This window comes from Ixodes scapularis, unplaced genomic scaffold (genome assembly GCF_016920785.2).
Source record: "Ixodes scapularis isolate PalLabHiFi unplaced genomic scaffold, ASM1692078v2 PGA_scaffold12__126_contigs__length_90152505, whole genome shotgun sequence".
NCBI classification, from domain to species: domain Eukaryota; kingdom Metazoa; phylum Arthropoda; class Arachnida; order Ixodida; family Ixodidae; genus Ixodes; species Ixodes scapularis.
In genome coordinates, this window is record NW_024609838.1 from 44,205,237 (window position 1) to 44,232,146 (window position 26,910).

Sequence of the window (26,910 nt, forward strand, 5' to 3'; positions counted from 1 at the left end):
TGCTTTTCCAAATACATTCCTCAAAATTTGCGTCAGCGACTTCAGGGCACCTGCAACGGGTTTCTCGCTATCTCATTTTAATTTTGCATCGCACACTCGGGAGTTAGTGTGCGAGGCTCTAGTAACGTAATAAAAATATAATAAAAAGAAATGTAATCAGCTTGGAAGTAATAGGTGAAAAAGGTACAGAGCTTCAAGTAGCTTTTTTTGTCGATTACATTTTGGTATAGACCAACAAAGAACCGAGACGACCAAGACGCGCAGCACTAGCTAGAGAATGTTTTATTGTTGCAACTCGCACCAGTTACGAAAATCTGGACAACCCGCGCATTTAGAATGTTCCAGGCAAAAATATGGATGGAAATCAGGCTGGAAAGCGTCGCAAGTTGTCGCAGGCACTTATTTAGCCAGTCTGCCTGTGAATGTCGATTTCGTCACCATTCTTGCCCTGGACTAGCACTGTAATCACAAAGTCACTAAAGGCTGGTGCTTGATTGAGAGACACTGCATTCGGTGCAGAACATAGTTTTCTTCCTCCTCTGGTGAGTGACAATAAATTTGAGGGATGTATTTTCGCCCACAAAATTGTATTTGAAATACCCACGTTTTAGTATTTAAATACCCACATCAAGTACATTACCCAATTTGTAATTAAATACAAATGCAAAATAAACAAAGTATCTGAAATACGTATTTAAAATACTTGTATTTATTTGAAATACTGCCCATCCCTGGCTAACAATGAATATGTACTACTTTATACAGATCTGTTTGTTCCCTACCATTTCTTTTCCCAGTGTCTGCATTTTTTTCACCCATTCTAGGGTTTACCATCAAGTTCAATGTACAATATGCCAGCTCGATGCATTACAGACACGATTTACATATGTTGCGGTACCCCTCGGCCCGCGGTGGAGGGGTACTGCGTCTTGACAACTGAAAAAAAGGTTGCCGGTTCGACGCCAGCCTAACGTTACTAAAACACTCGGTTGGGAAACTCTCCCTTGAAACCTGGACCGCTGGCGTCCACCGAGACCGAGCTAAATAAAATAACGCCACCCTTTAGCGACGAGTTGAAACCTGAAATTTACTTTATATGGCTACTGCTAGAGTCGCTGAATGTTTCTAGTGTGCTGAACATATCACTGTGGTCACCATGAGCTTTTAGAAAGCATGTTTCTTTGTAAAAAGAAGTGAAAAGTCTTTGTAAGAACTTTTATTGGAGACTATTACAAAATGACGGGAGTGCAATGTTTGTGCACAATTTCAGTTTACAGGGTTTTGCAGCCCAAATATTTTTTCACACAGCCATGTCTCACCAGTGTCTTTAAGTAGCACGTCCCGACCTGGGTGCATCCAAACTTCTGTAAATATCTGCGGCGCGTCTGCTTGGGGGACAGGTTGGCGGCTCTCCTTTCCACCAGGCACGTAGCCAGGATTTTGGTTTGGGGGGGACCCGCCCATGACAAAATGCTGTATGAGAGGGAGGGGGGAGAGGAGGTCCCAGCAAAATGAAAGATTTCAGAAGGGGCCCGGGCCCCATGAGTCTCCCCCCTGGCTATGTGCCTGCCTTCCACTGTATACGTTTCAACACCAAATGAAGCCAAAATAGCAGTCAAGGTGGACGCTATCGAATGCGATACTCTTGAATAAAAAGAATCCGTGCAGTTCCCCAAATGGCCGCTGCAGTAGAAATGGCGGCGTTGCAATCACCATTAGTTGGGTTCTCGATTATGCATCAGTGCCACTTTTTCAAAGTAGGCTTTGGGGTAGTTTTCCAACCGAGTTGTTCTAGTAACGTTGATGCCAGCCGAGGGACAAGAGCGAAAAGTCTTTTTGGAGGAATATAGTGCCTCTGCCAATTCTGGCACAAGTAACGCCATCTCGTGGTCCGGTGGCAAACCGTGGGTTTCGGTACCTTTCGTGTCGCCGGTTTTCGTACCTTTAGTGTCAAGTTTTCGCTCAAGGACTTTGAAGGTCAACTGAACGACGAGACATTTAAGGCTTTTGCCTTAATAAGCTAGTATCCTTGGGTCCGCCGCCACAGTCATGCAAAAATGGTAGCGCACTTGTACAGTCCTATTACTGGGAGCAGAACTCCCGGTAATAGTTCCTCAGTAACCACAGCAAGGGGAATCCTTCGGCACAGGAAAAGGGACAAAACCAAGGACGTCATGGAGGTTATTTTTTGCTTGTTTTTGTAATTTTCAGATGCCTATAACATAAAATGAAGCCAATTTCGAGAAAAGAAAAAGTTCATGAAGTTACTACACTCAGTGCACTCAGGTTCGGTGCAAATGAAGAAGCAGTAAAAAAGTCCTTTAAAGTGCTTCATTTTTCTGAAGTGGATTCTTCCTAGTTGCTATAAATTTACAAACTAAAATGATAACCAATTACCGTAATATCCCGAGTCATCGCCCATCCCCGAGCCATCGCCCACCCCATTTTTTGGGCCAATATCGATTTCCGAAAAACACCGAGTCATCGCCCACCCCTTCAAATACCCCAGCGCGGACTCGGCGATCCGCGAACACTCATCCTACCCGAATGACGCGGCCGCGGACCTTATAGTTGGAGGACGTTCGTGACAAAGTAAAACGAAGGAGGGAAAGACACTTCTTTTTGTTTACGAATTTCCTCCGTGAGCGACCCCAAAGTGGTCGTGTATCCGTGCGAAAAGAAAACGATGGAGATAACAAAATAAAAAGTAACCGCGGAGTGTTAGGTCAAAGTCTGTCTCCGCCGAAGTAAGGTCACCGCGAACCCGCTCCTTCTTCCCGCCCGTCGCGACCGCGGTTGTGCAATATTTTAGGCAAAGCCAACGCGTAAATAAAGCTTTTCTGGGACGCCCCACAAAGACGTTTGCAGAGCGTCCCAACCGTTCATTGATAGCCCGCCGTGCACGGACGCACGTATGTACGCACCAAACAAGAAAGTTGCGCAAGAGCTTGCAATTGACAAGGCGCCCGACTTGGCCCGACGCCAAAGTATTTGCCAACGCGACCGCGGGCTTTCCCGCTTTCCCAGCATTGCTCTTGGTCGCTTCTTTGGTCCGTCCGCTCGCTCGTTGCACCTGGTCGGTTTTTCTATTTTCTTGTAACTTTTCTTTCTTTTTTTTTTACTAACTAGGAGAACATAGTGGTGACATTCTTTCACGGAACAAACGTTCGCGCTATATGCAGATCGGCGGTGTTTCTAGCGCGTATGCAAGTAACGGACTTCGCTATAGTAAAATATTCTTTCGTGAGCATTTTTTTCTATACAACAATGAAACTAAATCGAGTTTTGAGTTTGATGTATCTCTTGTGCATCAGCGCTAGATACGCAGAGAAAAATTTCCGCTTTTTTTCAAGTGTTTGTGCTCGCCCACCGAGACATGGCCCACCCCACTTTTTTAATGAATTTCAGGCGTAGGGGGGTGGGCGATGACTCGGGATATTACGGTACTAGCCTAATTTAACCAAGCATTAATATTCCCGAGTAGGCCCTCGAGTAGACTAATGACTTTTTTTTATATGATGCTGCCTTTTTGGCAGCAATCATTTGGCAAATGTTCCGTGGAAAACCCTGTACATATACTATGTTATGGTTATGAAGAAGGAATAAGCATACTAAACAAATGGAACAGATGCATTTTAAGTTACATTCTCAGAGTAAGTGAAAAAAGCATTTGTGCTCCTTACAATTTCTTCCTGCTGGGAGATTGCGAAGACATAAGGTGCACAAATGTCAAATTTCTTATCATAAAAAGATAGAAATGTGGAGTGAAAGCATGTATCTGCGAGGTAAGTATCAGCAGCTCGACATTTCACAAAATACACTTTATTTAAGTCCACATAAAATTCCTCATTGCAGGGACATTCACAAAGTCGAAGGCTGACCACCTAAGAAAAGGACTGGACTCGTTAGAACATTAAAATAATTCAGATGTCTTTATCGCAAGGCTAAAAAGCTAAAATGAGGGATAAACTTCAATTCCACCTCTTGTCAAACATAGTAAAACTAAAAAGAACTTGTGGCCCGGCCAAATATTTTTTTTAAAATGCAGGTATAAACTTAGCTTTCTTCAAATGCACATGTGTATGTATATATGAACTAAAAAAGGTAGCTAAACTTATCACTACTGCAATGTAAGACAAACACAATTACACTTCTTGTTGAGCAACCCTGCTGACAGGACCAAAATGTAAGTGAAAAATATGCATGCTTTTCACTTCAACTAAGGACATACTAACATGGTACATGATCATTTTCATTACATCCCAATTTGCCCATAAAATAAGACAACTGTTTTACACATAAAGCCAATGGTTCACAATTTGTTATAGACAATGTTTGTTCAAAACTGATCTATGCTGGGTTACTAAGCAAGAAGCTTCCGGACCACAAAATGCTCTGTAAACATGACTATTTTTTTTTTTTTGACAGTGGACTAACATGAGAGTGGACTGGACGTATATGATCTGCATCAGCGGATGCTTTGTCTGAACATTGTCGAGATGGACCGTGCTTGGAGCTTCTCCTGTTTCTTTTTGGTTGGATCTTTGGCGAAGCAGTTCCAAATGCGAAGAGTCTCGTCTGCTCCGGCCGATGCGACCATGGTGCCGTCGGGACTTAGGCTTGTGTTGAGGATGCGTGCGGTGTGCCCTGAACAAAGAGCGCATGTAAACATAAAAAAAACATGAAATTTTCTGCTACATCTAGAGGGGAAACCGAATTGACCCACAGGTCTCGTAATGCCAATTTTTCAGCTAAATTTAGCAGGGAAACCAAATTGACAATTAGGTCAAGTGACACAAGTTGTCCTGCCAACTTTACCGAGAAACTCGTCCATTCAAAGCACTACGGTCGACAAAACAGGGCTCATTTGCAAAATCAAAGACCATTGATATCAGTGTGTTCACGAGCCTTATCGGCCACATTTTAGCAGCATGCACCATACGCCAAAACAGGGTTGACGAACTGCGTCGTTGTAGGTGTGGCGCACTACGCCCACATACAGTGCACACCACCGCGTTGCACTGTTGCACCAGCCTGAAGCAAAAAATGCAAAAAGGTAAAGGGAACAGCGCTTGCCTGTGAGGTCGGCGACTCGATTCATGGACGGGTACTTCCAAATGATGAGTTCGTGCTTTGCAAATCCGTGACCCGAAATGATCTCCTTGTGCTCTTCAGACCAGAGCAGCGACGAGACCTGGGCAAAGAAAACGGTGGCGAGGGCGGCGTTATCGAATTGACAAAAATACAAAGATTGGCAGCAAGTTTGCACGATTTATGGAATTCTTACTAAAAGAACAATCGTTGAACGTTTATTTCAGAGAGTAAACCAGACACTGTTCAATAACTTCCCCACTAAATTCAGGAAGAAAATTGATGTCACATCGCCCGAGAAGGCGACCACATCAAATCACGAGACTCTTTCTCTCAAAATTTACCGAAAAAGATGCAACGTGACCCTACACCACGGTGTGAATTCGTGAGGTTGCACAACACCGTGAAGAAACGGGACATCAATCTATCCTAAAATTAGCGCCGAATGTTTTTGTTCGGTAAGCAAAGGTCGTGCGAAAGTCAAATTTGGGAGTTTTACGTGCCAAACCTACGACGGGCATTTGGCACGCCTCAGCGGAGGACTGAGGATTAATTTCGACGACCTGGGGATCTTTTGACGTGCAACCGAAAGCTCAGTTACCACGGCGCCTTCTCCGCAATAAGCCCAAGGTCGTGCGAAGTGGTAACTTCACGTCGCAATGTTCGAGTTGCAGGGTTGGTTGACAACGATTTGCCCGCCATATTTGGCGACAAAGTGCACAAACGGATGACCCGATAGATATTAGAGATTAGGAAGTTATTGAAAAAGCGTTACAAACTTTAATAATATTATTTGGAATTAAGACGCTACAGCGTGGGGTGCAAAGTGTCGAAGGCTCCATGTGTGAGCCTTAAACGCGAGACATTCCGGGGAAGTAAATGCATACCTGCGAGGTTGTGTCAATGAAGTTGAGCTGGCTTCCGAGGTTGCAGCTCCAGAAGCGGATGCAACGGTCAGCAGTTCCGCCTCCGGATGCTAGCAGGCTGGACTGCCAGGGGCACCAGGCAAGTGCCTAAGGATTCAAACGAGACATAAGCCATCTCTCTGCTTGCTTCTGCACCTTAAAAAACCTTGACCAATAACCCCCCCCCCCCCCCTACACCCAAAAATAAAAAAAATAAAAATTCCAATATATATATATATCTATATCTATATATATATCTATATATATATATCTATATCTATATATATCTATATATCTATATATCTATATATATATATCCATATATATATATATATATATATAGAAATAGTGCCTATGACCATTTAGCTAAGGCAGGGCAAACAAAACACACAAAAAAAACAGCATAAGAGCAATGCAAGCAATGAATCAAAAATTATAGGTCATTGCAGCGGACAAAGTTGCCAAATCATTGTTGCAAATGATGCCATAGTAGATATGTTTCTAACACTCTGGCAAACTGTTTCACTCATCCACCTACAGAACATCGTCAGGCGATGAAGTGTGAACAAACTGGTGGAAAACCAAAGAAAAAAAAAGGTAAGTTTACACAATGCCTTGGTCGACTCAAAGGGCCCCTGAAGAGAAATAAAAACTTTGGTGTCAAACGTGTCAAGAAATTATTTTTAGAGCAATTTTGACGGCGAGAGATTTATTTGAGACCATGACCATGACGTCCATGACGTCACAGAATGGTCATTCGGTCAACGAGATGGTAATTCGCTCTTTCCACCCCTGCACGAAGGCAAAGCCAACCCACCTTTCCTCCATGTGCCCGAAATGCCGAAAAAGAAAACAAGTGGAAGGGAGGTGACTACAAACTAAATTGCGTTTTGCACCGTCAATATTGCTCTAAAATTTTTTTTTTTTTTTTTTTTTTCGCAAAAAATTGTGTTTTTTACATGCATGTCCCTGCCAGACTGTTTAAAAATCTTTCTTTTAAGGTTTTTTTTAAATGAACCTAAAGCACTAATAAATATCTCGCGAAGTGATTTGAGGCAAAATAAGTGTGCATTATAGACAAAGAAAAAAACGGGGCGGTGTTTCTGTGGTGCTTTGCGAATGCGACATCATTTTGATGTTCCTTATACGAGGGCCATGTTCTGCCGATTATATTGAAACCAACCTCGTTGCCTCACTCGACCCTTGGTCGTAGCAGAACTAGCCCCCTTGCCTCAGTCCGTAGCCAGATGCTGTTCTCCCTTTTCCGGCATCTTATTGGCACGGCAAACAGATTTAGATCATTTTTGACACTGAAGTCATTTTTTGAAAAAGGTTGTTTTTGATCTTATATTGTTTAAAATGTGTTTGTTACCACATATACCAAGTCCTATACTGAAAAACCGCCTATTCATTTCAGGGCAATAGAAAAAACATGTGGACTTTTTTCTCGCAAACTACACTGTGAGGACAAATGAAAGCCCTAAAATATGCGCAGATTCCGAACGATTTTGTTATAACTAGTGTTGAAGAGAGTCTGATAGGTACACATTCAGAAAAGACTCCTCATTTTCTCCGCGGGCAAAAGCCATCGCTTTTAATTCGCCGACAAGTGCCCTTCATCGAACACGCCGGGTCATCATAAGTGTTAACGCGCACCTTAACGGCCGCCTGGTGCTCCACGAAGGTGTGCAGCGGGGTGACGCTGCCGTGGCTCATGGAGTCCGGCCAGACGTGCACCAGGTTGTCATTGCCGCCGCTGGCCAGCCAGCGCCCGTCATGGGACCAGCGCAGGCCGCACACCTCCTGCTGGTGGGCGCACAGCGTGCCCACGTGGTGATCCACCACCCGCACGTCGTGGTGGTGCACCCGGCCAGAGCGGGAGCCGCTCGACAGCGTGTGGACGTTCCAGCTCAGCGAGCAGATGCGCGAGGCGTGGCCCGTCAACGTGCGGAGGCGCTTCTGCTGCGCGACGTCCCAGAGCTGCACCTGGAGTCGCGGAGTAGAGTGACTGGAATGCAACTCGCTGTAAAATACTGCGGAAGCGCCCACTTTGTTCAAGTGCCCACTATTAACGTTACCGCGGAAGCCGCGAATACCGACGTAGCACACGTTTGCAATCTCTGTGGTGGAACTGACAAGTGGCGATTTGGAGCAGCTCTTGTAGCGGGGAGAAATGGGTTTTGGAGCAGACAATTTTGAGCTTCTATGTCAGAAAATTTTATACAATCTCTTTGAAAGTTAGCATGTAGAAAAAGTGCAGTTGTTGGAGTGTTGGGAGACTAAAGTGTCATACCTTCAGGGGACCTGGCCACTACAGATATTTATTTATTGAAAAATCATATGGTGGTAATTTTGCAGGTACCTTAATTAACCTATTAGGAGTACCGATGACGTCTTCGGTCCGCATTTGATGTAAAAAATGTTTTTGGCTACTTTGCAGGGTTTGGATCACCGTGGCGTAATTGTCACGAGTTAGACATCAAACGGACACTTTTGTTTTGAATGTCTCCTGCTGCTCTCGCTTTTATTCCCCCTGCTACCGTTCAAAGAGCAGCTATGTGGAGCACATAGCTACTCCAACCAATCATAATGAATAGTGCTAGTTATTCATTAGGATTGATGTCAGCACCGTTTTGCACATAAACTGACAACTCTTTATTAGGCATGTGCCAGTAATGGATTTTGGGTTCGAAGCAAAGTCGAAGCGAATATTGGTTTTGGCCGAATATTTTTTAACCGGATAATGAATAGTTGTTGCACCTTTCTCTCTGCCTTTCCCTCCTGTTACACCATGGTTAATCGCAAATTCAGCCGAACTCGCGAAGGTTGTTTCCAAGCTTCTAATAGCCCACTTATGAGCCTTGTTAAATTTAATCTAGCTATATTTATAGACTGTCCAATACCTACATTGGGATGGCAAGTAAATGACAGATTTTACATAAAATTAAACCTATAGAGGAACCCAGCCATACCTAATTCACGAAATTTCAAAGTCTCGCTATATGCAAAAATTCTTTGATTCCGAATTAAAAAGAAAAATAAACAAGCACAAATGATGAACACGGGTCATTTTGAAGATTTTACTGCAATGTGAATATCAACGATCACAACATATCCTGTTTATTTATGTACCAGGCGCGCGCGTATACCAGACCGACTTGCGACCAATCTCGTGGCATGCTTGGCTGCGGCGAAGAGAGTTGCAAGATTGCGGTCTCAGCTCTGCAGGTACTGCTTCTCCATAGTACAGCAGTGCTTGAGAAGCACACTTAAAGGGGTACTCTGGCGATTTCTTCATGGTCTCCGATTTTCTTGAAATATTGCTAAGCTCACCAACAAACATAGTTAAAATAGAATCTCAAATATTAGGTCAAAATATTTTTTTTTGCAAAGTTATTGAATTTACAGTTTTGGTCCTTAGTGTTTTTCAAAGTGATAGTCTACAGGCAACAACAAAAAAGTGACATCAGTGGAAGGCAGGGGTTCACTCTTTGGACTGTAGAATTTGTTCCCAATTGATTCGAAGCAGTTTCATAGTGTGCCGGTAATCGCTTGTTTCTGAAATATTCACGACTGCAACTTCTGGTCGTCACGATGCCTGCAGCAGACGACGAATGCAAGAAGTATGCCGTCTTTCACATGCTGGCCGGCCAAACCGGCGCCGTCGTTTGGATCATGTGAATAAAGACGGTATTCTGATATTGCATTCGTTTGAAATATAACGAGTTTCAGACACTTATAAGAATTCATAGTAGGGTCCGAGGCAAAATATGGTTTATCAAAATTCCGGGCGTCGATTGAGATGATCGTCTGCTAAAACATCTCAGTGCACCCGTGAGAAAAGCACTTCAAGCGATCGGTTGAGATCCCAAATTTTGTTTACGGACTCTCGCTATGCGAGGGTTCTTCGTACTACCTGGTTGTAACCATCGCTGCGATGGTTACTACCAAATCGCGATAGACATGCCTTGACAACCCCAATAATTGTAATTCACGACTTACCTCGATGGCGTACAACTTGTTTCTCATTTTGTTCTTAGCCCGAGACTGAGGCAGGAAAAGAGGAAAGTATCAAAGTAGAAGAAAAATGAACAGTCAAGGACACGTGAGACGTGTCCTCGACCGTTCCTTTTTCTTCTACTTTGAAACTTTCTTCTTTTCCTGCCTCAGTCTCGGGCTAAGAATAAAATGGGTAACATCCACCAGCTCGCCTACGCAATCATTACATTATCATTGTTTCTCATGCTGGCCTGCAATAAGCCGGTAATGTACTTCAGGTCGTCGTCGTAACTGATCTGCACGACGTGGTTTAATTTTATGGCATTTTCACCGCCCTAAACTAAGCTAAATTCTTCAAAGAAAAAAAAAAAAAAAAAGAACACGCACATTGCGGAGGCTTTTACGGCCGTGGCGATGCACTTTTTTTTGTCGCTTGTTTACCGACGCAATTCAATAAAGACGCCCGCTACAACAGAGGCCAGCAAATCTATTGTGTCGTCTGCTACGAAAGCAAAGCGGAGTGTAATACTTCAGAAATGGCTTTCATTGTTGCAATACGACGCCGAGACGACAAGAACATCTTCATAATTAGATATCAAGAAGCAGATTGTTCGTCCTGCCAGTTTGGAGCAAATGGCAAGGCGGTTCCACCACTGCAATTTGTGCCCAGCATTCTTTAGACAATCCACTACGCCTTTGTTATTTAGAAGGCACTGCTGCAATGCATCTTCCACTGGCATGTTCAGTGTCGTATGCCACCCATCTATCAAAAGCGGTACCGAAGCGGCAACAAACGACGTCGCAGGAGCCGGCGTCTCGTGCCGTCGGATGTCGCGATCGCCAGTCGGATAAGCGGTTTAAGCACTATGGCAAGAATGCTTGCAATTCTAGCGAGATGTTTCGATAGCTACTTTTACAGATTGGAGTTTTCGTTGCTACATGTTGAAATGCTTTACAAAGTAGAGATTAGGCCTGCCAATCTGACAGCGTCCTCTTTTCGTTGTTTATTGTCGTCTCAACTTTCCGTCAAACAAGCTGTGAAAGTGGGTTGGAGAAAAGTTAATTTTAGTGACCAGTAGTAGTATCTCACTGTGGTAATCAGGGCCTCAAGGAGAAAAATATGAATGCAGCGAAGCACTGGTGCACTTTTCAGGAGAGCGGAGCCGCAGAGTGCGGACGGTGAGGTGCTCGGCCAAGGAGAAACAAAATAAACAGATGCAACAAACGGGCAGCAGTTCTCTCCACAGGCAGTGAGCGGCAGAGAGCCACGGGGACGTTTCTTTCACTGCTCAATGCTTGCTCGTGCCGTGGCTTGCTTTATCTTTGCTTAATTTTTCCTTTGCCTTTTTTGTTCTTGTTTTATTACCACGGCGTGGCACCACTCGCAGAGCCACAAAGTGTGTTCCAATGGCAAGCCGGATAGTGCTGCATTGTGTGGTCTGCAGGCTCCTGCACCCCCTTGTTGAATGAATTCCAACGCTGGGAAGGGCTCCCGAGATAGGAAAGAACCCCTGCCCCAAGCACAAATTTGCCCACTGTTGTGACGCCAGAGTCGAATTTCTACTCAAAAAAGTTTAACCGGAGTCGTACCTGGTTCTCGGAGGTTCCGACGGCGAGATAAGATCCGTCGGCCGACCAGGACACTGAGCACAGGTATGCGTCCGGAGCCTGAAGCTCGAGGAGCTGATCCACGGAGCCTGTGCTCGCATTCCACAGGTACAGCTGCCCCTTGAGGCAGACTGCCAGCTGGTTCTTGGAAGACCAGTCGATCACGTTCAGGTCTAGGGTAGGAAAGAAAAAAAATATTGACATCACCGACAAGTTGTAGACTCCACAGCTACGGCTAGGGTTCTAAGCTTTTCGGTAGATACAGCGATGACCCCGAAAAGTAACCTTTAAACCAATTATATCAAAATCTAAAAAGAAAAAATATGAATTGGGGCAGGCATTGAATGAAGACCCCAAATTTCACAGAAAGAAATCTTCATCTACAACTCTATCCCTTTTTTTCGCCACTTTTTCCTATCGGTACAGGGATGTTTTCAAAGTCTACAGGTCAACTGTGTTTTTTGGAGGCGGGGGTAATCCTGCCGCTGTGTTCCGCTTCCTTCAACGTAAGCCCCAATAGACGGAGATTTCCTGCAGACATTAAAACGCAGAATCTGGAAGTAAAACCACCTTGATCCCATTGCATAAAGTCAGAATTAGGCAGACTGCGAACTTGATGGGTTGTTATTGTGGCGCAGCATAAATTTTTTTCGCCAACTTTGGCACATCGATCACTTGACGCAAACCCAACGATCATGTCGCATCACATACCTAGTGATGTGTTGTGACCTGCAATGTCAACTTATGTGGCCACGTGACATGTAATGTCACGGTTTAACGTGACACAGTGGCATTATGCTACTCAGTTACGAGACACCGACAAGCTACACAGAGGCAAGGTTACTAGACTAGATCAGTTGTGGAACTCCCGCAGAGAGGGGTACAGCCTTTCCCTCTCCCTCCAGCCCGCCTCCCGTCGTTTGAAGAGCCATCAAGAGTTTAGTTTCAAACCTGTATTCTATAGAGCAGTGGTTCTCAAATGGAGGTCCACGAAGGCATTCTAGGGGTTTTGCAAAGCCCCGACTCATCAGTGGGGGCCCAGCAATAAAAGTTGTCTTTTTTTAGAACGAGAAGAAAATCCTATGATTGGGCAAGTGTTCCCATGTGTATATTCATGAGAAAAGTCTACTTCACACTAGCCCTTAGTTTTAGCTATTTATTAAATCATTATCACAATTAATTCCTATACCTTTCCCTTTCCCCCACCATGAACAGGGTCCTCCATCACCTCCACTGATCCACAACAACTCCGCAAAATTTCAATGGTGAAAAACCACTACCATAGAGTGTGTTAAAGTGCTATCAAGACGCTCTGTCTCAAAACAGATGTATTTCATAGGATATGCTGCAGTCACGTAACAGAGTTAGTTTGATAAGTTCCCTAACTGAGATGATCCAATAATGGTGCATTGTGGCGAGGCACTGCGATGTCAAGCTACGTAGAGACATCCTTGACGTCTGTGCCCTCTTACTGCCAGGATGCAGATGACCCTCTGTTGAAAGCAGACGACCTGGTAGTCTTCATTCGACCGAGTAATTAGTCTGCTCGCTGCGTTTATCGGGAGACGACACCACAAGTTACAATAGTCACCAACTCTGTCGTCTGCACCGACATACACCAATGACCCTAGGACACATATGGTGGCCTTTCTTGCAAGAATAGAATTATACCTTGCAATTTTACAAGCCAAACATTACTAAAATACACAATCTAGAAAATTGAAAGAATGCTATGTGCAGATTTTAAAGACGAGGCCTCAGGATTTATGACAGACTATAATCGTGAAACTGCGATAATAACCCTGCAAAAATAAACAAAATAAACTTCACTGAATGCAGAATTTACTATGAAAAATATGAAGTTTGAGAATTAGGAACATTAGTTGTACTAACCGAGGTTTCTAGTTGCCAACATTTCAAATGTGATTTGGTGCAATAAATCTGCTTTATTTACCTTTTTGGTAGGATTAAAGCATATTGGTATACATTCTTTATGAACTCAACTAGCACTTAAAAAATCAGCAAGAAAAAAAAAAAGTGACAACATGAATAGAAGGTACACTTCATTGGCTGCTTGAACACTCCGATCATGTATGTATTTAATGTTATTAGCAAGCAGAAAGCAAAAAAGTACCACTCACAGAAGTCGTTGCAAATGTCGGGAGCATCGAGAACCCGCTCCGCCGTCCTAGGGATATATCTCGTTGCCTTCTTGGAAGACGTGGTCGGCTTCGAGGCGCTATACAAGACACGGCTTCCCACGTGACCTAGGCACAAACGACAAAAAGGAGATGAGAGCTTGCAACTTCTCTGGATTCAGAACATCCACACAAACAATTCCGTACAAGAACTATACATAATTATACTGGCAGCGTGAAAAAGTTTCTCGAACTTTAAACTGCTGGAATGAAATGCAAATTACACCAGATGTGGGAAAGTTCGGCAAAAATATGAATGGGTTCAAGTTTCCACTGCTCTTGTTTTCAATGCATTTCACAAGATTTCTAGGGCAGGCTTGACATACACCACAGCTCTATTAGTCTACACTGTAAATAGCGCCAACATCACCGATTCAGCGCAGACTGACCACAAAGCGATACTGTTCCACAACAGTGCCAATTTACGGTGCAGCATCAGCCCCTTTCTTGGTGTTGATTAAGTACTGCGACGTATGCTTGAACTGGTGTTTAACGGCTTGCGAAAACAGTACAAATAGTATCTCAACATTTTGCTGGACAAGTTAAAATAGGGCGTTAATTGAAGAATTCCAGATAAACTGCAGCAAAATGAATGCACATCATCAGTGATGCAAAATCGTCAGTCATTTTGGAGCATCGCTTCGAGCAGCCAAATGTCCATCCAGAGCATAAGTGCACACTTACTTTTCCTTCACACCACTGCAAATATAAAGACAAGATTCATCTGTTTGCCTGTCCAACATATGAATCGGGGATGGGCACTTGTCCGGACATCAATTTTACATATAAATGCCTTCTGCATATTATCCAAGATCTTACAAATTTGGAAATGGGTGCTCACCGTAATATCCCTAGGCATCGCCCACCCCTTTTTAAGCGAATATCGACACCCCTTCAAATACCCCAACACAGACTCCGTAGTCTGCGAACATTCATCCTAACCGAATGACGCAGCTGCGGACCTTACGGTTGGAGGACGTCTGACCAAATAAAATGAAGCAGGGAAAGACACTTTACTTCGTTACGCATTCCCTCCCCGATTTCCGCGAGCCTGAGGTCGGTGCACATGCGTGCAAAAGAAAAACGGTGGATATAACAAAGAAAAAATCTTGTTTTGCCTACAAAAAGCTTGTTCGAACCAAAAAAAAAAGAAAAATCGTGGAGGTAACACAAGCGTTTACCCATTCAGGGATCACGATGTCAGCAAACGCCCCATATTCTGGAATGTAGCTGCGGAGTGCAAGGTCAAAGTCCGTCTCCTCCGAAACGTTGAGACCACGGTTGGTTAGGTAGTGCAATGTTTGAGCCACAGCGAATGGGTAAATAAAGATTTGCTGTAACGCCGCACACAGAAGTTTGTAAAGCGTCCCATTTCGAGTTCCGTGTTCGTGGTGCCGTCCTTGTCATGCAGCAACGCCATCTCAACCCGCACTGATAGCAAGTCGCGCATGAACGCATGGATGCACGAAACAAGAAAGATGCACAAGAGCCTGCCCACGCCTTGCGATTGACAAGGTGCCCAATCTATCATACATACTAGTGAGTTTTATTCAGGAATTATGCGAAACCTCCCCCTCTGAAGGAGTGCATTCCCCTTAGCACGCGGGTGCACTGCAGCCAAGCAAGAGACGCAAAAGCGCAATGCCTACTCTACAGTTCTCACTTCACTGCAGCACACCAGTGCGCGGTGAGGTGCATTGAACAAAGCTAATTCACCTGCCAGAACAGACCATGGACATGAGAAACATTGCAAAACTTCCGAGTACTGTCAGAGTTTGATAAAAGATCATATCAAATAGTATGTTATTTTAGGCGATAATCGAAAGCCCTGATAACTCTCAAGTCTATTGTAACGATACGCTGGGGTGGCTACGCCCTATCTATTATATTTTCAGTATTAAGTGAAACCAAGTTGGCACAATGTAGGTGCTAAGTCCTCACATCTTAGAAAACTATATAGAAAACTATAACAGGATGTAGCCAGGTTTTACGATTGTGGACCGGAGAAGAAAAAGAGGATGGCAAGGTGAACAAGGTGCAACGTGTAGTGAGAAAGAGAGAGATCCTAGGTTGCGAGTGTGCGCGAGAGATTTTTGGTTGGACGAGACTGTTTGACTTTGGCTACGTCCCAAAGCGACTACACAGCGGCAACTGGACCCACCCCAGCGCACAGCAAGCTCCCGTCTTGTCTATGAAAACTACACCGGGCAAATTCATCAGGAGCGAGAGTGGCCGACGGTCAATGTTCCAAGGGAAGTTTGTCGGCAATCACGTACTCAACCTCCACGGTGACGCGAGTCTGGAACTGTCGGCCTAACACTGTGTTAAAGATTTTTTTTTTATTTGTTTATTATATTTTTTTTAATCTTTTATTTAGCTTTCTTTTTTCTCTTTGTAAATATATACTTATATGTTTATTAATTTCACCTGCAAGTCTCACCTCTCCTGATTTCATGCATGACCCCAATAGAATCCGACACCAGGTGAGCACTGTTTGATGCAGCAATCACATCATTGGGTACTCAATGCTCCTCTACTTCAGCAGTACTGTGAGTACCTTCTCTTACACATATTCAGTGTAGACAGTTATTCAGTTAAATTAACAAATCTTACAACATTGCAAGTATAATGAAACATGCCATTTTTGCCCACTAGAGTACCACCCTGAAGCAAGAGTGATAACTCAAGTGTTGTAGTGAAGTGCTATCAAAAATTGGCTGCAAAAACCACTATTGTTGGTTGTCTATGAATTACGAGAGCATTCATCCAGGACAACCTCAAGGATGACATCAAAGAAGTCATCTAGGATGACCTTTAGGACGACCTCTAGGGCAATCTCAAGGATGACCTTGAGAACGATGTCGAGGACGTCTAAAACATCCTCTAGGACGACATCAAAAACAACCTTTTGGACAATGTCAAGGTCCTTTGAAGAGAATGCAAATGTGAGCTGAAATGGTCTACTGCGTGTTAGGAGGCCAGAAACTCCAAGAAATCTGGGGGGGTTAGCTAAAGAATGCTATCGTATTAATACACAGTGGTATTCATTGACCACAAATGCCAAAACCACATCTGCCAGAAACTTATGCTGGCACTCCTGCCGGACATGCCAACACGGAAGAAATGCCAGTAAAACACAGACATTGCCAAATTACAATGGTATGTACAATATACGAATACCTCAAATACTTTCACCAATTATCACAACTTTTCATTAAAGTATGGTAAAGTAACCTCAAGCTAGCAACATGGGTGCAAGCATTTGAGATGCTAACGTAATAAAAAAAAAATTATATTTCATTCTAAACTGGCTTTTTTTAGCTATACATGGCTTGGCCATGAAGTCATTGCACCATGCTGGTGTCGTTCCTACTTCTCACAAAGGAAAACAAATTCGGCTGCAACAACAATGGCAGCTAATGTGACGCCAATGCCAACCATGAAATTGGGGAGAAGATCAATTCAGCGCACCCCTAGCAGCTTACTTGAAAACTACACCGCTGAGACAACACATATTTGTTTGCGCATCCAATGCAGCGCAAAGCTGACGTAGCCGAAAGCTATATCAGTTTTCAGCAATCTGTGCACCACACTTGGTCGAAGCGGACAATGTAAAGAATCCAGTCAACGGGCTTTGGGTTCGGTAAACAACGGGCCCTGAAAAACAAGCTGTACAAAGTGCCTCCTACATTCCAATCTCCTCGGCAATAGAGAAGCTCTACCGCACAGCAATCTTGAAGTGGTCATAGCCATTACCTTCAGGCGGGGCCGGCGCTTTGTCACTGTACGACATGATGCGGAAATTCGCCAGATCCGCATTTAGCTGCCCTTCCAACGCTGCTCGATACGCCGCATTTTCGCCGTCCTCGCTTGTGTTCTCTTTCTTGGTCAGCTGCAGAAAACGGCAGGAAAGAAAGTTGGGCTTGAGCGTACAAAAGCGGGAAAGCAATCACCATCCTCAATTCGCAAAAAAGATTTGTCATGTAGTCATGACTGGACATTTGGGAGGGTCAATTTTAATAATACAAAGAGAAAACTGCAGCTTTGCACAAGAACAGTCCGGCACGTCCCTGCCAAGCATAGAAACTAGAGCTGGCAAAGAAGGTCCCCCTTATGTGTCTATTTTCCATAAGACACAGTAATGTCTGCCTGGAAGTGGACACGATAGGGGGCAACACTGTCTTGTATGCAGCCTGCAGCCCCAGTAGAGTTATTCGGTATAAATTAACTTAAAATTCGCCTGGCTTGGATGCCCATGAGATGCCATTAACATGCGACAAGACTTGACGGGCTTTTTAATGCGAAGCACTTTCTATCGAATTAGAGTGGGGATATTGCCCGGTTAATATTAGCGAGGAAATTGTGATGCCATGTCACGTAATATTATGACGTCGCGCAGTTAGAACACCTGAACAAAAAAAGTCCGCGAGGGTTCCCACATGAAGCCATCCCTTTAAAACCGATCTGAGTCAACCCTAGATATCTAGGGTCGCTCCCCAGAGATCCACAAGTCATGGCCCTTCCCCGCAGAATGTACACCGCCACTTACGACGTAGTTGGCGAGCTCGAACTGCATTCTGTGGCGGTTGGGGATGAAGCGGTCTCCCCCATTGCCGGCCACGGGAGTCTTTCTGGGAGTCTTCTTTCGGCTTTGTTTGCCTGGAAAAATGTTTTACAAAATTAAAGGGCCAGTGCAATGATTTTAACGTTATAGGCTGACGTACAACCTCGGTTTTCTGCAAGGGAGATATTTGTTAGTGTTCCCCCTCTCCTAAGCTGCAAGGGGAGTCAAGTTGGGGCAAGGTAAAAAAGTGGAGAGGATACAAGAAAGGAGGAGGCCGGCAAAAGGGAAAAGCGCAAAGTGTATGTCGGTCTTTAAGCAAAATTTTCGCATTTTTTATAATGTGTATTTAGGGTCAAGTGAGAAAAAAATTGTGCCACCTTCCTGCTACTCCGCTGCATAATCACGAAGGAAAAACACTTATCATTTGCCAAACTGTAGCCGCGTGCGGCGGTTCTTACAGGAGCTACAATGGCATGTCACTGGGGGGGATATGCAAAAGTCAACAAAAGCTCTCCCTTTCCACTGCTAGGCTCGCAGGCAGCCCCGAGGCAAACAGTCCTTTGTGTCGATCGCTCGCCGCAACCTACGGTAACGCTAATTCTTGAAAAGTCGGCAGTGGCGGAGGAAGCTACTAGGGTCCCTGAGGAGAGAACCAGGTGGTCCTTCAGAGACGTCACTCGAAAGACAGCATGAAAGTTGAGGGGCGCTTTGAACTTCGATTTGCTTCATTTGATTCAATACCAATCAAGAATCGACGCAGTGCGGATGTGTTAATTCTTCAGGAAAGTTTTGAAGGTAAGTCCACATAGGCATCTATGCCACATACATATCAGTTGTGGTGTTCCGGATCATCCAGCTGTTCCGGTAAACTGCACTGACCAGTGCTCGCTATTATGCACTATTAACGATGTTCAAGATCTGGTAAAACGGATCCGAATTAGTCATGGCACATGGAAACGCAGATAAGGCAATGCAGTTAAGTGTGGGTTACAAACCACATTGCCACTTTTGAACAATGGAATAGAGGGCTGGAAGTGTTCAAGAGATGGGGGGATAAAAAAGATGGATTTCCGTTCCCTTCAACTGATTTTATTGCCAGAAATGTAGAGAAGGCAAAGAACGATCGCCGCCACCACTGCGCTGTCCCCCCTCTGGTCTGTTGGCACGGAATCAAACTTATTTCTGGATCGCGAATGCTGCAAGTTACAAATATAGTCATCAGAGTAAAGTAAAACTCTGCTCCAGAGGCACATACACCTTGATGCACGACACACCTTCAAAATCATCCAGACAACAATGATTCTCGATTGGTATCCAAGCTTGCAAAGGCAGAGACGCAGCACCTCGGCATGCCAAGGCATGTTCTTTGATGACGACGTGAGACTTGTATTCGACGAGTTGTGCCCGTTTTTTGCGGTGCTGCACTTTTGTAAAAACTTCTGTGTTCTCAAAGGCAAGTACGATCGTTTACACAAGGGTTTGAAAAACTTCGGTGATGACGGGGAACAAGCAGAAAATGTGTCTTTCAGCACAAAGCCGCCCGCCTCTGCAACGCTCGAAAAGGTCAACATCCGGTGTCTCAGAGATGGCCAATACGGAACACCCAATGGCTGCATTTGCGAAACGGTGAAGCGCGATCGAGCAATTGTCATAGAGACCAGTGTCCGACACGCTGATCTCTATGAAAATTCCTGGCTCGCACATCCCCGCTCTGCAAATGTGACCACCGGATGCCATCTTCGAGGTACCCGAGGTCAAACACCTTTTAAAGCGTTGCAGAGGCTGGGCAGCTGCATGCTGATAAGACATTTTTTTACTCGTTTGCCGTCATTTTTAAAATTTCACCTCATGTAAACAGTCGTGGCTACCTTTGAGAATGCAGGGAAATTTTTCATGAAAGCACAGCACCACAGGAAAAGGCAGAAATCTGTGAACACGAGACTCATAGTGTCATCAGAGGACAATTGGCACGCCGAGGTGCTGTGCCTCTGCCTTCGCATGCTTGGATACCAATCAAGAATCGACGCCATATAAATGATTCCCGACGGTGTGTCGTGCATATTATTTCAATCTGATGATGCATTTATAACTTGCAGCACTCGTGGGCCAGAAACGAGTTTGATTCTGTGCCAACAGAACAGAGGAGGGACAGCGCATCGGCAGCGATGATCTTTCTTTGTGTTTGATACATTTCTAGCAATCAATTCAGTAGAAGGGAATGGAAATTAGTTTCTCGATCCCAACGTCTCCCAAACACTACAGACGCCCCTGGTTCAATTGTTCAAAAGCAGCTATGTGGTTTGTAATCCGCACTTAACTGCATTGCTGTAAATGTGTTTTTATGCAACATGAGCAATTTAGATTTATCAGAGTAGATTTTGGACATTGTTATATATAATAGTGCGTCATAGCGACCACTGAAACACTGGAACAGCTGGACGATTTAGAAGTCTGCGACCGATATGTATGCAGCAAACGCCTAAACATGACACATCTTGAAAACTTTCCCCGAAGGGTTAACACCCACACGGAGTAGATTTTTGACTGATATCCAAGCATGCGAAGGCAGAGATGCAACACTTTGGCGTGTGAATTTTCCTCTGATGACGCTGTGAAACTTGCATTTGACGAGTTGTGCTTTTTTCCTGCGGTGCTGCACTTTCGCAAAAATTTCCATGTGTTCTAAAAGGTAACTAAAAGTGACTACGACCACTTACACCAAGTCTTAAACAACAACTTTGGCAAATGAGCAGAAAACGTGTCGTCCAGCAAGCTGCCGCCCAGCCCCTGCGACAGTCCAAAAAGCTGACTTCTAGTACCTCAGAGATGGCCGAGACGGAACTTCCGGTGCCCGCACTCGCGCTGCAGCGACCAAGCGGGAGTGAGTGATCCGGCAAATTGTCATAGAGATCAGTGGTCCGACACCACCAAATTAATGACGTGGAGTGTTATGCTTGGATGGGTTAAAAGCTGACGGCTGTAAGATGATTAGGGATTTAAGTGTTAGAGGTGTTTCACAAGTAGGATATGTTGGTAACATTGCTGACCACCACGCAGAACGCCTTGAAGAGCTCGCCGGGGACAAGTGCGATTAGCACTGGGGGTTCTTACTTGGTGTCTTCCTCGGGGTTTTCGAGGGCGTATGGGATGTGGAGATGTTGACTGCGGTCGCGTTGAGCGACGAGCCCAGCGAAGTGTTGAAAGACCTTTCGCCGGAGACAGCTTTCATGGGCTGCAGCGGCAAAAGCCCCTTGCTGGTCGTCGTAGAAGTGTTAAGTTTATGCCCAACACCGCTCTGCTGACAGCCATTTTCGTCCGACATGGCTGAGCCTGGAATGAACATGCGGCGAAGTGTTATAAAAACAGAAAGCTGGCACTTGTCCGGCACTCCCTGAAAGCCGAATAGATAGTATTAATGTTATTATTATTGCTATTAAAAATGGCATGGTAAGGCCGTTAACTTATCATGGGGAAACAAAACGACGTAAGGGAACTGTGGCAGAAAATTTTCGTCATTCTTGTCCAGCTCGCTTGCACCTTTGCATTTATTTGCATAATAATTATCACTTACCTTGTTTGCGAGATGGATGTCCGACGAAGATGGATGTTGAAGATGGACAATGACAATGCAATGTGGATGAGGTGACAGTACAGGCGCTGGCACAAGTGCGACCAGCTGAGCGGCTCAGTCGATCGAGTTTTTATACCCAACGACCGTTGACCAGCGAGTTTCAAATGGACCGCGAGTCACGTGGCAAGAGGCATTAACAAGACAAACATTTAAATTAAATATACACAATAAGTGGCGCTAGCGTCTGCATTTTAATGCATTTTATACTAAATAGTTTAAATAAATCCTAGTATTAACTTAAAACAAAAATAAAAAAAACGTATAAAATAAAAGCATAGAAGTAAAATGTGTTTAAAAGGTTTAAAACGAAAGAAACACGCAATAATATCATCATCATTAGTGTTGTTGTCATCACGTGGCTTTTGCATCGCTGTTCAAGTGTACCATCAACTCTGCGGAACCAAAAGAAACTTGCACATTGTTTCCCAAAACAATTTTTATATATATTAATTATTTAGAAACAACATATGGACGAAGCCGACAAGCGCCCACAGTTTGGGCAGCGATATTTGGACGACAAAAGCAAGGTTTTTGAGCACAACGCATGGTGAGCGAAGTGTTCGAAATTTGTCTTTTACTACAGCGTAATTTCGACGCTTATTTTTTGGTCTATATGTGTTCAAAGGAGCAGCATCACATCGGACACACAAGTATCCTGCTAACAAAGACACGAAAGGAATTTTAAAACGAATTAAACGACTAGCAAAGAGCACCTGGTGGATGTTGCTAAAGTCGTTTTGTAATGACCGTCTAGGTACCTTGGCAGGTAGTGACGACGTTTGTCTCGCCTCCGGCCGCCACGAGAGAAGAGGTGGAAGGAGGAACTCCCCTCTCCCCGAGAATCTTTTTTGTGTGTCCCAGAAGTCGCTATTGTCCCTCGACAAGATTTTAGGAGATTAACCCGTCACTCAAAATTCATACAAAAGCAGCCGCTTCAGTGGCTGCAACGACTACGACATCCTCTCAATGTTAGCCTCGCCGCAGCTTTGCTCATCCCGAGACGAACTACGCCACGATTACGGGGAATGTCATGTACTAAACTATTTTTGTTGGGTACGCGCGCGACAGATTGAATGCGACTGAAATGTATAGTTCTAGTTATTTGTATTTTTCATACGATAAGCTATGACGGCGCCGCGGGATTCGCCGCATGTGAAACAACAAACCGCTTTGCTGTCAAAAATAAATTGCCACAGAAGAGGGCCGAAAGGTGCGCATTTTTCACGCTCACAAATAACGTGTTTACCGGTGGACAGGACACGGTCATACAATTGAGGAAGTGTTAATATTCTAACAATATGTCGTACGTACGACACGATGCAGCGTTATCCGAAAATAATTTATTTGAGAAAGATCTCAAATAATACAGTCTTAGTCGACGACAGTCACATCTTGACGATCGGACGGAATCCGAGATGACTTCGTTTTGGGGCACGTTTTGGGGAGAGCTTCCTTTTTTCACAACCGCACCTAGGTAAAGAAACAAACGCGACTGATCCGTTTGTCACCCCAACCCAGACAACTATTTTTGGAGATGACTGAGGATTCTACGCGGATTATCTCTGGGAGGGGGGAGAACAATGTTCGCAAAATCGCATTGAGGGCCGTTTGACGTCCTTCACCTCCTACATTTCACGTGAATGTCGAGCAGAAAAGCTTGAATGGCAGGCACTTACCAGCCTTATTCCTCACAGTGGAAGATAACACAGAAAGGGTACGCAGCACGCATAAAAAAATTAAGTGGAAACTTTCAAGAGGGGCGAGAAAACGTCGAACGCAAAACCGCAAAAACGTAGAGAACCGCACTGAGCGGGTCTTCACAGTCCCAGAGAGTGGCAGAAAATTTCTAGCTGATAGAGGGCGCGAGAGTTGTACCAGCGGCATCAGCATCAGCAACATGGCGGCGGCCTAGGAGCGCTTTTGGAAAGGTGTATATTCAACCTGTTTTTGAACCTGACGAGTAGATTTCAAATTTTGTTGGAGTATCCCTTTAATGCGAAAGCATCTACTGTCTCATGGAAAGGAGCCGGCGGCGTCTATAACCGCGTAGAAGTGAGACATAAAAACCCGTAACCGCGAAAAACGGCACCTAAATTGGCTGCAACGCATGACATCAGATGCTTTGTCACAGAAACTGTCACGGCCGCCCGAGGTCAAAGCAGACGTGCCTCAAGAAAAAAAAAAAAAAAGAAAAGCACAGCAACGCAGACGCCTCACCGCGGAAGCCGGCAGGTGCGCTCAGGATCAAAGTGGATGCGTCAGAAATAAAACAAAGAAAAGCACAGCAACGCAATGCTTCGTCACGGAAGCCGTCATGAAGCCGGCAAGGTTCGCCGTACCTCCGCAGTGAGGGAACTAGTCTTGTGCAAATAGCAGATTTTGAGTTCGAAGGGGATAATGGTTTTGACCGAATATTTTCGATTCGAATATCGAATAGTTTTTCCACGCCTTTCACTACCTTAGCATAATGCTTAGACAAAAACCCAGCTAAACTTGTGAAGGTTGTTCCACTTGTTCATTTATAAGCCAAGTTTAATCTATCTATATATTTATGAACTGCGACCTCAGAAGGTCTGATGTCTTGGGATGGTAAGTAAAAGATGGGTTTGACATAAAAGGAATCCTATAAAAATGGCCAACTATACCCAATTGAGTGAATTTACAAATCTTAAATATTCTTTCTTTAATTTCAAGTTAAAAACGAATGAATTGCACATGATGAACACAGGTTGTAAGGGCATCTCTGCCTAACATATACTCTTGCAAAACCGTCAATTTATTTTTGAAACTTTTACTACAGTGCGGATACTGTCAAACCCGAATTGAAAAATTTGCAAAATTTTAAGGCACGCGAAAATTTAGGTCCTAACGAATTTCAATGCAGGTCTCTGGAATTCGCGAAATTTAGTGGCCGCGACTATTTCCTCTGTGACCGATTTGCGAAAAGTAGGGGCTGCGAAAATAAAGTGTTTTACAGTATACATATTCACAAAGTTTCCATTTATTTTCATATACAGCCAGCACACATGCACCATCGCTCTTTGAATGTATGGTTTTCTTCCAAGCGCGCAATTGCGAAATTCATACTTTTGCAAGTATTTATCGCAGCGGGTTAGCCCCGTTGAGTGCGCTTTTTACCGAGCACCGATGTAATGCGGAGAAGCAATACCCGTGGAGCTCGCTTCCGCGGGTATTGCTTCTCCGCAGCGCACCGGTGCTCGGTAAGAAACGTGCTCAACGGGGCTAACCCGCCACAATCAACACTTCGAAAAATGCGAATAGTGCACTTATTCTCGAAGCGAATATCGAATAGGATATAATTCTAAACTAGTATTCGAAATTTCTTCGCACAATCCTAGTGGGAACATGATGTCACTGCCGCAGCGCCGTGTGCGGTATGAAGACGGCGCGCTGCTTGTAAGAATGTACTGCGTGGGCGAAATCCACCATCGTTGTCATGTCTCAAAACGCACGGCAGGGCGGCCTGTGCGGCGCACCGCCGCACTCCCTGCCGGCGCTGCGGCCACTTCCGTTTCTTTTGGCGCCGAGAATGTCTTCGCATTTACAACTCGTAAGAAGTGCTTAGGCATCCTCGGAATTTTTTTGGCATAGTGTTAGCAAAACATGGGTAAAGAATGTCTAAGAAAAATTTATCTTACTTTAGGGACGATGTTTGCTGGACAGAGGAACAGTTGGAAGCGGCCAAGCAGAAAGTTTCCGAAAACGCCACCGAAAAGGTGGACGCGGCTCTTCGAGGTTTGTCTCTATCTTCACTAATGGATGAATGAACTTGTCTTTCAAAGGCTGACATGCATTTCCTGCATCCTAATTTTTCTTGCTCTCTTTTCTACACCTTTTTTTTTTCTCAACAGTTTCATCCCTCCCAATGCAGCACACACAAGCAAGTTATTCTGTCTAGCATTTGCATGAACAATTCTCACAGATTTCGATTAGCGTAACACCGGTGCCCTCTATCACAAGTATGATTGTGATAGCCTGCCTGTCCCATCATGATCGCAAATGATTCGGTGGTATTGTTGTCATCACCATAATCGGCGTCAATTTTCTTGCGTTACATCGTCAAGGCGATGCATTGTTTACCCTTAATCAGGCGCCTTCCTTTCATCAATTGATCACGTTCCTACATATGGGTATGGGTGATAGACGTACGACTGTTCCAGGGAGCATGTAGCTTCGACCTCACTGTCAGCTTAGGGATTAATGAAGTATGGCGTAGTTTCCACAGTGCTCTGAGAGCACGTTGCTTTGTGTCTTATTCGCATGTGCTCATGCAATTCACTTTGACAAAGTTGTAGCACTCTGATAGCTACGCTGGCCTTGACAGCGTAGCACGAAATAGTTGATGTCAAATATAATGTCTTCGAATTCATAGTTGTAATCATCATCATTTCTATGTTGGCAGGTACATGCACTTGCAGGTAGCTTCATGAGCACAGGTAACGTTTGAGATGATCCCTCAGAAAATGCAGAAGAGCATTAGGCTAACGGTGCGATATGCGCTTTCGTCCAGTCTGTGGGAGCTTCAAAAGACCAGGTTAACATGTCGTTGCCACAAAGTGGCAGGGCTTGTAACCTCGCAAGCCTTTCACTGTTCAGAAGCCTATTACTTTGCAAGTGCAACAGATATACTAGAGCCACTAAATGAGCTGCGCTTAGAGTATCTGCACTCCGTTCTCCAACATTGTTGTGGGTGCCGCCATTTTGGCTCGTTTGCAGAGGAGACGCAACTGCCGATCGTCATAGTTCAAAATTGCAACTTTCTCAGCATTAGTTTCGGTGTTAGAAAGGCCATGTAATATTGCTTTGCTCTGCCACGAGCTGTTCAAGCATTTGTGCAGGGTGGAAAAGTGTTTCCTGTAATTCAGATAAAGCTTCAGATAACTGGCAACTATG

The 26,910-nt window shown here is 44.5% G+C and overlaps 2 protein-coding genes across 2 annotated transcripts in view; one reads left to right on the forward strand and one right to left on the reverse strand.

Annotated features, from left to right (window-relative positions):
• Positions 1-3,806: 3,806 nt before the first annotated feature.
• Positions 3,807-22,116, reverse strand: LOC115325879 (cell division cycle protein 20 homolog). Its single transcript, XM_029986589.3, has 10 exons — positions 21,937-22,116; positions 21,477-21,695; positions 18,351-18,460; positions 17,558-17,693; positions 13,745-13,870; positions 11,586-11,776; positions 7,653-7,982; positions 5,979-6,104; positions 5,077-5,194; positions 3,807-4,647 (listed from the first exon to the last, which is right to left on the reverse strand). The coding sequence occupies exons 2-10, from the start codon at positions 21,685-21,687 to the stop codon at positions 4,469-4,471; spliced, it is 1,527 nt and encodes a 508-aa protein (XP_029842449.1). The 5' UTR covers positions 21,688-21,695; positions 21,937-22,116; the 3' UTR covers positions 3,807-4,468.
• Positions 22,117-22,343: 227 nt separating this feature from the next.
• LOC115325884 (tRNA N(3)-methylcytidine methyltransferase METTL2) overlaps positions 22,344-26,910 on the forward strand; it is a 35,023-nt gene continuing 30,456 nt past the window's right edge. The window contains exons 1-2 of the mRNA XM_029986599.4: positions 22,344-22,543; positions 25,661-25,752. Of these exons, the coding sequence (XP_029842459.3) occupies positions 22,464-22,543; positions 25,661-25,752 (172 nt within the window). The 5' untranslated portion in view covers positions 22,344-22,463. The remainder of the gene's footprint in view (positions 22,544-25,660; positions 25,753-26,910) is intronic.